Here is an 11,122-nt window from a genome sequence, read left to right as displayed (position 1 = left end):
AGGATGCAATTTAATAAAGATAAATGTAAGGTACTCCACCTGGGAAGGAGGTACCCCCAGCACACCTATAGGTTAGGGAGTGTCCTTCTCAGCAGCTTGGAGGCAGAAAGGGATCTTGGGAGTCATAACTGACTCCAAGATGAACATGAGCCGGCAGTGTAATGAGGCCATCAACAAGGTCAACTGCACCTTGTCATGCATTAGCAGGTGCATGACTAATAGAACAAAGGAGGTGATGCTCCCCCTCTATGTGGCACTGGTCAGGCTACAGTTGAAGTACTGTGTCCAGTTTTGGGTGCCACACTTCAAGAGGGACACGGGGAATCTTGAGAGGGTCCAGAGGAGGGCCACTCGCATGATTAGTGGCCTTCGTGATAGACCCTACGGGGGGAGGTTGAGAGAGCCGAATCTCTTCAGCCTTCACAAGAGATGGCTGAGGGGAGATCTTGTGGCCGCCTATAAATTTATTAGGGGAGGTCAACGGGGAATAGGGGAAGCGCCATTTGCTAAGGCGCCCCAGGGAGTGACTAGGAATAATGGGTGTAAACTAGTTGAGAGTGGATTTAGGTTAGATATTAGGAAGAAATTTTTCACAGGAAGGGTGGCCAGGATCTGGAATGGGCTTCCAAGGGAGGTGGTGCTATCGCCTAGCTTGGAGGTCTTTAAGAGGAGGCTAGATAGTCACCTGGATGGGGTCATCTGACCTTGGTCCTCTTTCCTGCCAGAGGCAGGGGGTCGGACACGATGATCCATTGCGGTCCCTTCCGACTCTACAATCTATGAATCTATAAAACTAGTGGTGCTCAGAAAATGAAGGCCTGATGACATGCCCCCCATCCAACCTTAAATCCTTGATGTCACCAGCCAAGCTCTCCCACTAGTGACCAAGGCCATTATAAGGCTATTGGTAGCAAGGAGATACAGTTGCCCTGTCTTAGGCACTGCAGTACTAACCACAAAGAAACAATGCTCCAGAGTCACCTGGGACATCCACTGCTCTCACAAAGGCAGAAGGGACAAAGGAAGTTAGATTGGACAGGGATCTGACACAGTGACTTTAATCTAACACTTCCAGCTAGAGCATGTGTTAAGCAGAGGGAATGACCATACTTACAGTGGGTCTATCAACAGATGATGGGTTAAATAATTACCATTTCCAAACAGGTCAGCCTAATGATTCCCTATCACTGACATGATTCAAAGTTACACAGATGAACTAAAACACACTTTAAAAAACAGAAAGCCTCTTCCTCTTTCCAGACTTGCTGTCCCAGGAGCTGCCAAAGCTATTCTAAAATTCCAATTATATCATTAATGTGGCTATGTTTGGACTGCAACCCAAGGATTATCAACAAGGTACAGGACAAATGATCATTGTCAAGTAGAGTTCTCATCCCCCACCTCAGGACTGAATACTCAAACTATTTTTATCACAAATACCTTGTCCTACTGCAGAGAACCTGTAGCACTGCACTGTAGAGGAAACAGATCTCCAAAAGCAAGGCAGGTGACTGGGAACCAACTCCTGTTCTTCCCAGTCACATAAGAGTACAGCATAATACCAGTACAGTAGATTCTATTTTATTGAACCCTGATTATGAACACCTTGTCAGCAATACGAAACTTTTGCTATCTATTCAACTGAATTTTGCCTGGTTATCTGCAAAGCAACTCTTGGAATATTGCATAAGCCAAAACTAGATAAAAAGAAACCAAGGACAGGTTAATTAGATATCACAAAGATTAAGCTGAGTAAGGTATCAGTCATATCAGAGCATTCAGTCAGCAGCATCTCTAAGAGAAAGGGAATTAATTTGTTCCCCAGAGGAAAGTTCCAAGTTATGAAGATCCTAGATGAAAAATTATCCCAGACAAAGATAGCTTAGAGACAGCTATTAAGAACAGCAGCCAGATGGGTTGAAATAAATCAGCAAGTATGAGACAAATGCAAACCCTTCCTGAAAATATCAGACAACAGGCAAGGCTGCAGGCACTGAGACAACTTTGGCACAGTTCTCATTTACAAGTGGAAAAGCCAAAGACATTCCCACATCTGGACAAAGGCTAGAAGAACAATTGAAAGATTTCACTTGGAACCTACACTAAGTCCTCACCCCAATGAAAAGATGGCTTTCTTGTTGGAAGGAACACAACAGCATCTCCATTAAAAGGTCACATGGAAGAGCAAGCTGCTGACCTAGTGCCAAACATTAGCCTGCCAACGTTCTACCCAACATTCTCAAAATACACAAATCCAAAAGACAAGCAACAACATGGAAGAGACCAGCATTTACTATAGAGCTCTTCCAGATGCATCATTGATCTTTAAATCAGATGGCATCAGCATCCATAAAGAGACAAAGGACGGACTGACTGTGCTGGTGGTCTCAAACATGCAGGAACAAATAAGAATTATGTGATGCTGACAGAAGTAAAGAACCCAGATGTCCGATTAGAAAAAGCAGCTTACCAGTCTTATAGGGCCAACAAAGACTCATAGAAAATTAGGGTTGAAAGGGACCTCAGGAGGTCATCTAGTCCAACCGCCTGCTCAAAGCAAGACCATCCCCAACTAGACTAAAGCCATCACAGATGGCTGGGGACATTTTTCTAGATTGGCAGAGAGATTTCAACCACAACATGAAACAGTAATGCAATATCCCAGCAGTCTGCAATCTAGGCCCCGCAGCTCGATCTGGCCTGAGAAAAGGTTGGATCATGCCTGAGAAAAATCAGACCTGGGTAGCATAGAGCACAGGGTGGTACCGAGCTCCACCAAGCCACCCATCCTCTCTGCAGCACACTTCTCAGCAGCCCTCCCTGCTGATCTTTTCTGCCTGCATTTATCATCACTGTAGAGAGGCTGGGTAACTGCAGCAAGGGAAGTACAGGTAGCATGATCTCTCCTGGGGGCACAGATCTGTGGCAGGGGGCTGGGTCCAGCCAGGACCCCTGCTATGGTCTACCTGTTGATAACTGCAGTGCCATCCAGCTGACAGTTCTGAAAGACTGAACAATCTAAAACTGATTTTCCTGCCCCCTAACACTATTGCAGTTATTTAACCATAGGACCAGGGAGTCACTGAAAGTCTTAAAACGACATTACCAAAGCTATGTTGTACAGATGATCATCTCAGATTCAGATGCTAATTCAGAGGCAAGTGGCAACAAAATTGGGGGGGGGGGCAGGGAAGGAAACGGAAGGAAGACAACTAACACTTTTAGATGTGCTACATTCAGAGACAGACCCAATGGGGGAGAGGGGGTATACTGGTGCACTTACACCCCCATTTAATTCCTGGTCTATCCAGAGTCTAAAGCCAACCGCCTGACAGGGGCAGCAGCACTTTGATTCAAGCAGCAGTGAAACAGTTCACTGATATAATGGCTCATAATTTGCTTGATTCCTTCTAAACTCTTCATTCCACAGGTGTGAATGACCCTCCTTCTGCCTTTAATGATTCCACTACTCCACTTATCTTTGCTCCTGCAATGTTGCTGTCTGCTAATGTAGCTCCCTTTTCACAGCCCTGCAAATTGTTTTTTTAAAATCTAGCTAAAAACATTAACTGGGGGTTGGGGGAAGGGAATATTAACTCAGGTGTATGTTAATTCAAATACTTCATTGAAAGTGATTTCCACACCTGAAGTACTGCCTAGATGTTCAAGGCGGCTTGATGTTGTTTTGCGAATCTGGAAGAGAGATGCACTTTTAAATATAGTGACTCTAGGACTGATGAAACAACAGCTTTGGATTATTTTTACCTAGTCTGTCATGTTTTTACATATAATACGCAATATAGAAAATTAAAGCACATTCCAGTAAAGTTTGTTTTGTTTTGGTTTTTTTTTGGGGGGGTGGGGGTGGGAAAAGAGGTCCTTCAATTTTAAATTGAATAATATAGCTCTAGGCTCCTTCTTATTAGTAAAGCTTCTAGTTTCTTTTTAACTGGAGAACGTATATTGTGTTATATGATGGATGCACCACAACAGCTGCACCCCGCTTTTCAAAATCCTAGATCCACCCATGGCTACATAGGCTCAACAAAGCCTGAGAAAATGTGAAAAAATATGATCGCTCTTTTCATTGGGCAGGTTTTGTGCTACAGACAGATACAAGTCAGGGACCAGATGTCACACAAGGATGATATTTCCAGACACAGGCAAACAAGAGAAGAAGAATTTACCCAGCTCATTTCCCAAAGTAACTAGGACTGCTAGTGGACACCGACTGAGGAAGATGTGGGAAGTTAGGAAGATCTCACAGGCATCCTTGACAATAGTGATCAATGTGATGATAGTCATCTCAGGGAATGAAGTATGTAACGTTTTAAAAACATTGCTAATGCATGGAAGAATCTCTTGAAGAGTCTGAGGATTTAGCTTTTGTAAGACTATAGGTTTTTCTGAGCTTTCTTACATATTGTATTCATTGTTTATTACTGTATTTTTCTTTGTAGCATGTAAAGTACATTCCATTTTTACATATGGGATTCTGGGGGCTGACATAATGCATAATGCCATTCCCATGGGATCCCTCCTAGACATTTATGCGACTCCCTAGCACTAGAATATCTGAGCACCACCCAATCATTACTTTCATTATAGTCCCAAGAGATAGAAAGGGCTCCCAGAGCCAGGTTACAGACAGGAAACTGAAGCATGGGGAGATGAAGTGGCTAGTCTTAAGTCACAGAGGGGGTCTGTGCCAGAGCCAGGAATCGGACTCAGTTTCCCTTAGTCATAATTCAATGCTTTTAACTGCAAAACCATTCAGACCAGATGTTCCAAGCTTTCTGATTTTTACTACTCCCGTAGAGATGACCACTTCCCAAAATTACACTCTGTTCCCTGCTAACCTTACCTGATGAAAGTCGTCTTCGTCATCAGAGAGACCCTCAAACAGAAAGCCACCTGCCCCAGAAAGAGAATAAATGAAAGTGGAGAAAAACTCTCAAAGCCAGAGATGATTCAAAATCTCAGATTCCATTTCCTCCCACAGCAGAGACTATTAGATTCCTCCCACCCCACCCTTTGCATTCAGGTATTTAAAATCAGGCTATTGCATGGTCAGCTGCTACAAATGCCATGTGGTTTCATTTAGGAAAGATACCAGCACTTTGTCTTCCAAAGATGGCCTGCTTGCCCTCCAAGCAGAAATGTAGCAGCCATCATGGGTGAGATGCAATAAAGGACTTAACTAGAACTGAGACACACAAATCCAAAGCTGAGATCCAGAAAAATTCAAGAGTCTTCAGGTTCGTTTGTTTTTTTTACTCAGTGGCCTATCTTCAACAGGAGGGTTGGGATGTGCCCCTAACCCCAGGCAATATCCCAGTGATTAGGACACTCTAGGATACAGAATGGGATATTCAGATTTGGGTTCCCTTAGGCTTTAGAAGGAATTAAACCGCAGTCCTCCTACTTGCTATCTGTTATATAATGCCTCACTATTATACAACAGGACATTATATAACGAAGAAAGCACGGATACTTTTTCCTGCTCTTCCTTTTCATTTAGATATGTTTGAAAAGGAAGAATGCAGCCAGGCTTACTGTTTCCAAGAATGGCTGTTGGCATACCTTCATGGGGAAGCAGGCAGGCTGCAACGCCCAAGTGTATGAAAACACCCATGTGCAGTACTACGCTCTGGAGAAATTAGGTTAAAATAGGGGTTCTCAAACTGTGGGTCGTGACCAACTTAAGAAGGGGCCACAAACTTCCCAGGGGGTACTGCGACAGCACAGGGAAGTGGCATGCGGCAGCGGTGTGGAGTGGTGGATGGCAGCAGCGGCTGTTGCGTGCGAGTTCCCCATCCCCCACTGCTGCCATCCAGCACTCGGGGTTGCAGTAGAACAAAGTTTGAAAACTCCTGGGTTAAGACACAGTCCTGTACTCACTATTGCTGAACAGCTTGCTCTAGACAGCTGCCACCTTGATGCACAGGTATTTTTGAATCCCAGTCTGAGCTCCCTCACTCTCCCCATGCTTTGTGCAGGGAGCACAGGTATCCATCTCTGACCTCTGGATTCCATTCTACAGTCCAGATTCCTCAGTTCTTTATTGCTCCAAACATGACGGGCCAGTAATGCTTTCCAGCACTTGCCAGTGGGAATGAGGAATTATGTTTACTGAAACTGCAGCAAGAATGTATGGAGGCAGAATAGCCACAAACTGGAATTTGGTCAGGACTATGGAGCTAACCCCTACTCTTTCAACAAAGTACCATGGGATTATTTAATCCTCTCACATGAGAAAAAGATTGCATCTCTTGGATGAGACAATAGATATAGCCTTCAGCACCGTTTCTGATGAGCCTTGGTTCAGCTCCAATAGCTGGGGAAGAGCGCCACCTCATGGAGGATCAGCACCCCTTTCTGCAGGACCCTCACATTTCTTTGAAGGGTTCCTATTTACCTAGAGTAGCGACTCTGAACCAGGGGTGCTGTGACACCCTAGTGGGCCTCAAGATCCTTTTACAGGTTCCATGGGGTGCCACACAATGTTAGGACTGTTAGATGTACAAACATGATTCATAAGATAGACCCAGAGATTTCAAATAGGAATTCACAGTGTTAAAATCATTCTGTGCTGTCGTGGTCATTCCGAGTTCTCTGCAACAGAAGAATTGCTCTAGTATTTCCCTGTGGTCAAAAAATGAGCAAAAACTAAGAGCTGGCACTTTCCAAGGGGGGCCTCAAGTCTAAGCGGGTTGAGAAAGACTGATCTAGAGAAAAAGCTTCAATCTGAGGCAAGATCTACAAAGTAATGCAGGTCAGACATACCCAGAAACCCCTTTACTGCTATCTAATTGGCTGATAGAGGCTTTAAAGGCATTCACAACTCAGTAGAGATGCAAATGTCAATGCCTGATGCATGCAACTGTGCATGCACGTGCATGTTACTGATTCAATAAGCCAAACCCAGCCTGGGGAAGACTCCATATCTGCCACATCTCCTGCATGTTCTGCCGTCTCTACATATTCCCTTATGTCTGAGTGGTTTAGAAGTGAACTCACCTGGCATATCCCTGTAGGAACTGGAGGGCATGCTACGCGAGGAGGTCTCTGGAGCTGGCAAAGGTGTGCTGCCTGCTACCGAGTGTAGAACTAGGATAATGGCATTCACAAGGGCAGGGTGAGTTGGGATTAGCCTACAAGGAGGAAACACAGAAGTGGCACCTCAGGGCTGCAAGCTGGCACAGCCTATGTGGCTGCTCTCAAGTGTCCTGGCAGGCTGTGTCTCATCACCATCACAGATCTCTGCTCTGGCAGCATGATGATGTAACCTGCCTAATCAAACTGGTCAAATAGATATAGAGGCATGTCCACAAATCACATGCCAGACTTGACTCAAAGGTTCCTAGATCTAGGGGAAGATATCAGGTTTGACAGCCCTAAGAGCTGAGTGGAGTCCTCTCTCTACTCATAAATCAAGTCTGGCCCACACTGCCCCCTGTGGACCAGTCTAATACCACAGAAACCCATTCTCTAGCAGAAAGAAGGCAGTTTCCTCAACAAAGCCCACCCAATCCTAGCATTTGCTGGTACTGAAAACATGAGGGGCCACTGAGAAACCGTTCTAGGGTGGGTTCTCTGATGTGGACATCCTCCCCCTTAGGACCAAATGGCCTCTTCTCTTCCCCTAACAACACTTTCCAATCTATTTCAGCCGGACCACTAAGCAACAATTAAATGGTGAACACTTTCAGGCACTGCCAAGCAAGACTGGATTTGAATCTCGGATCTAGCAGTGACCGATTCTCTTCCCACTGCAAAGCCCTTGAATTATTATGACAGACCCCAAGGCACATGTCAGCTCCGTCTTTTCTAGGGCTCCTATAACAAAGAGCTAAGATTGGAGGGGAACTGGAGCTGAAGTAACACACGGATACATCCTAAAGAGAAATAATCTGAGTGACAATGCAGACTATGCTCGGTTACACGGTGACTCATACTCAGCCTCCGGCATCCAGAACTTACGTGTCCAGCATATTTGGGTCTGCAAAAACAGAAAAAAGATCCTTGTCCTGCAAGACTCCTGTAAGAAACCAGGAAACGGGTTGAATCAGAAACAGGACACAAGAGGGGACAAGCAAGCCAAGGACAAGGTACAAGCAGAAATCACTCAGTTCCTGTTGCCACTTTACATTACGGACAGGAATAGATCACAGAAGCTTCCAGAAGGTATCAATGCTTAATATACCTCCATTAGTGCTTTTTTTTGTTTTAAGGCCACTGTTTCCTCTTTATGAGACCCACAACCCCCACCTGCCAAAATAACAAACTCTCTCAGCTAACTCCACACAACCGTTTCAATATATCAGTGGCTATTGCAAAGCACTGTGACAAAGCTAAATTTCTGCCTCTTCAGAGCTGTCCGCACTAAGAGACTCTGGACTGGGGGAGGCAACATCATTTTAGGGTTTCCCACATGGTAATGGTTAGACAATGGGTTTGTACATGATGGTTTGGTTAGGAATGATCCTGCCTCAAGCAGGGAGTTTCACTAAATGAACTCTGGAGGTCCCTTCCAGCCTTACTCTTCTATGATTGTATGCTGCTAGCTCACCAGGCCAAGCCAAGCCAAGCCTGGGTTAGCTTTAAACTGCACCTCTGTAGTACTTGGAAAGGGCAGGTGCTAAGGAGAATCACTTACTACACACCTCTTCCCCACTGCATCCTTCCTTACGTACCAGCCCTGCTCCTCAAACTCAACATCTTCCCAGAAGTTCCCAGTCTAGCTTGGCTACCAACAACAGAAACTGCAGGAGTAAAATCTGACTTGTGTGCACACATAGATCCCTTCTTCCTCAGAAATGAACACCTGCTGTGGCAACTGACTTCTGCTAACCTTGGAGCATGACTTTTGATTGAATTGATCTTGGACCTATCTACAGCAGCTTTCAGGTCTCTTTAGCCATGTCTAAACTCACCCAAAGCAATGGGGTCACTGCTGAGGCCAGGAGTAGCCACAACGATCTGGTCCAAGGATTCCTTGTTCCCCAGCATCTTGAAGACCTGTCAGTGGAATCAACAGACAGGCAGATTGGAATTGCAGTAGCTCACCAAAGCTTCTGTTTTCTGTCCCCCAACTGCCATGCTGCATCCCACATGATAGGTGATGCAAGTCTTTGGATGTGAAGAATTAAGCCACACTCACAGCATCTCTGTAAGCAGAACTGCTGTGCAGGGCAGTGTGAAGGACCCGGAACTCTCTCACTGCAGCCACTTTATCCACAGGTTCTGAAGGAAAACCATCCAGAAAGGGAGAAAAGAATCATATCAATACAGTTATCCTTCCAATGCCCTTTGCCTCATTCCCTCCTGAATAGCCAAGAAAGTCAAAACCTGCCTGACAGAGCAGCACAAGGTAGGAGAATCTCAAGACCTTTGTCTTGGATTCCCAACTCTCTAATCCCAGTGGCACCCAATCTGATGTTCAGTGCAGAAGGCACCCAACAAGCAGAAAAAAAGATGGGGGTGGGGAGAAGAGCATGGATCTGATAGTGATCCTTGAGAATCAGTGAAATAGAGCCCCATTCACTGAGCTGTGATCACAGGGCTCCTTCCACATCAGGCATCACAAAGTGAAAGCTCCCCAGCCTTACCTAGAGTCTAGAGAATTCAGCACAAGACTCCCAGATCAACCCCAAGGGAGTCATCTCTCCTCAATGACTCCCCTGCAATCCTAGAAAAGAAACTCAAACAGAAGAACCTGACCTCACTACAACTATAAAGGATCCATAACACACACGCACATGTTGAAAAGTTCTGATGGGTTAATCTGGGTGTCCACCCACTCACCTGCTTTCTGATCTGGCTCGGGCCATGACTTGCGTAGAACATGAACTGTGGAGCCTGACTGGATACCATAGAAGTCAAGCGTCTGGTCATCCCTCAGCTTACGACCACAATAGATCAGATCTGAGCAAGAGATAATAGAACTATAACAGTCTGCTCCCATAACAATCAAGCCGTAAGGCCCCTAAGGGACCAAAGACAGCTGATATATGATGAATTACAGTGATGTCCTCAGCCCATCACATAATGCAGCATACAATAAGGATTGGATATTATGAAAATCTTTCTGACTCAGAGTGGTTAAGCACTGGAACAGACCACCAAGAGATGTTGTGGAGTCTCTGCCACTGGAAGTTAACTGTGTTACAGAAAATTCTACATGGGATAGTTTAAACATGGATGATCCTGCCTTGAGCAGGAGGCTGGACTAGGTGACATACTGAGGACCCTTCCAGCCCTACTTTTCTAGGATACTGTGATCTCCAAGCAATTCACCTGCCTAGTCACAGACATATTTCAAAACAAGAAACAATTAAACATAGGTTACCATAAGCCTAGCTGTGCACCCTGCCAGAGAAACACCATTCTACTTATGGCAAATACAAAACAATTGTCATAGCAGAACAGGTCTTTCCCGGAAGTCATTTCAGAAAGACGTGTTACAAATAGGTCCCGGAGGACTGGAAAAGGGCCAATGTGGTCTCTATTCTCAAGAAGGGGAGGAAGGAGGATCTAAGCAAATACAGGCCAGTTAGTCTCACCTCCATCCTTGGTAAAAAGTCTTTGAAAAGATTAAGGCACATATGTGAGAGCCCAGCAGGAAAAATTACACTGAGGGGAAACCAGCACGGATTCGTAACAGGTAGATCATGCCTGACTAATCTAGTCTCTTTTTATGACCAGGTTACAAAACACCTGGACGCAGGAGTAGGTGTAGATATTGTTTACTTAGACTTCAGGAAGGCCTTCGATATGGTATCCCATCCCATACTGGTGAACAAATTAAGAGGCTGCGACTTGGATGATTACACAGTCCAGTGGGTGGCAAATTGGCTAGCGGGTCCTACGCAGAGAGTGGTGGTGGACGGGTTGGTATCAACCTGGAAGGATGTGGGCAGTGGGGTCCCACAGGGCTCGGTCCTTGGACCGATACTCTTCAATGTCTTCATCAGTGACTTGGCCGAGGGAGTGAAGTGTACTCTGTCCAAGTTTGTGGATGATACAAAACTGTGGGGAGAAGTGGACAAACTGGAGGGCAGGGAACAACTACAGGCAGACCTGGACAGGTTGGACAAATGGGCAGAAAACAATAGAATGC

General features: G+C 45.4%; 1 protein-coding gene across 3 annotated transcripts in view; it reads right to left on the bottom strand.

Moving 5' to 3' along the window:
* Positions 1 to 11,122, bottom strand: part of UBL7 (ubiquitin like 7) — an 18,552-nt gene that overhangs the window by 5,006 nt on the left and 2,424 nt on the right. For 2 of the 3 annotated variants that reach the window (XM_006020285.3, XM_025199894.1), the window contains exons 3-8: positions 9,808 to 9,927; positions 9,164 to 9,246; positions 8,937 to 9,021; positions 7,984 to 8,041; positions 7,021 to 7,154; positions 4,865 to 4,914 (exon numbers count right to left, since the gene is read on the bottom strand). In XM_006020285.3, the coding sequence (XP_006020347.1) occupies positions 4,865 to 4,914; positions 7,021 to 7,154; positions 7,984 to 8,041; positions 8,937 to 9,021; positions 9,164 to 9,246; positions 9,808 to 9,927 (530 nt within the window). Of the gene's footprint in view, positions 1 to 3,644; positions 3,694 to 4,864; positions 4,915 to 7,020; positions 7,155 to 7,983; positions 8,042 to 8,936; positions 9,022 to 9,163; positions 9,247 to 9,807; positions 9,928 to 11,122 lie in introns of all 3 variants that reach the window. The other variant, XR_003093226.1, reaches the window with a different exon arrangement.

This window comes from Alligator sinensis, unplaced genomic scaffold (assembly GCF_000455745.1).
Source record: "Alligator sinensis unplaced genomic scaffold, ASM45574v1 scaffold1097_1, whole genome shotgun sequence".
NCBI classification, from domain to species: Eukaryota; Metazoa; Chordata; order Crocodylia; family Alligatoridae; genus Alligator; species Alligator sinensis.
The sequence above is the reverse complement of the archived record's forward strand: the minus strand, read 5'-3'. Positions and strand labels throughout refer to the sequence as shown.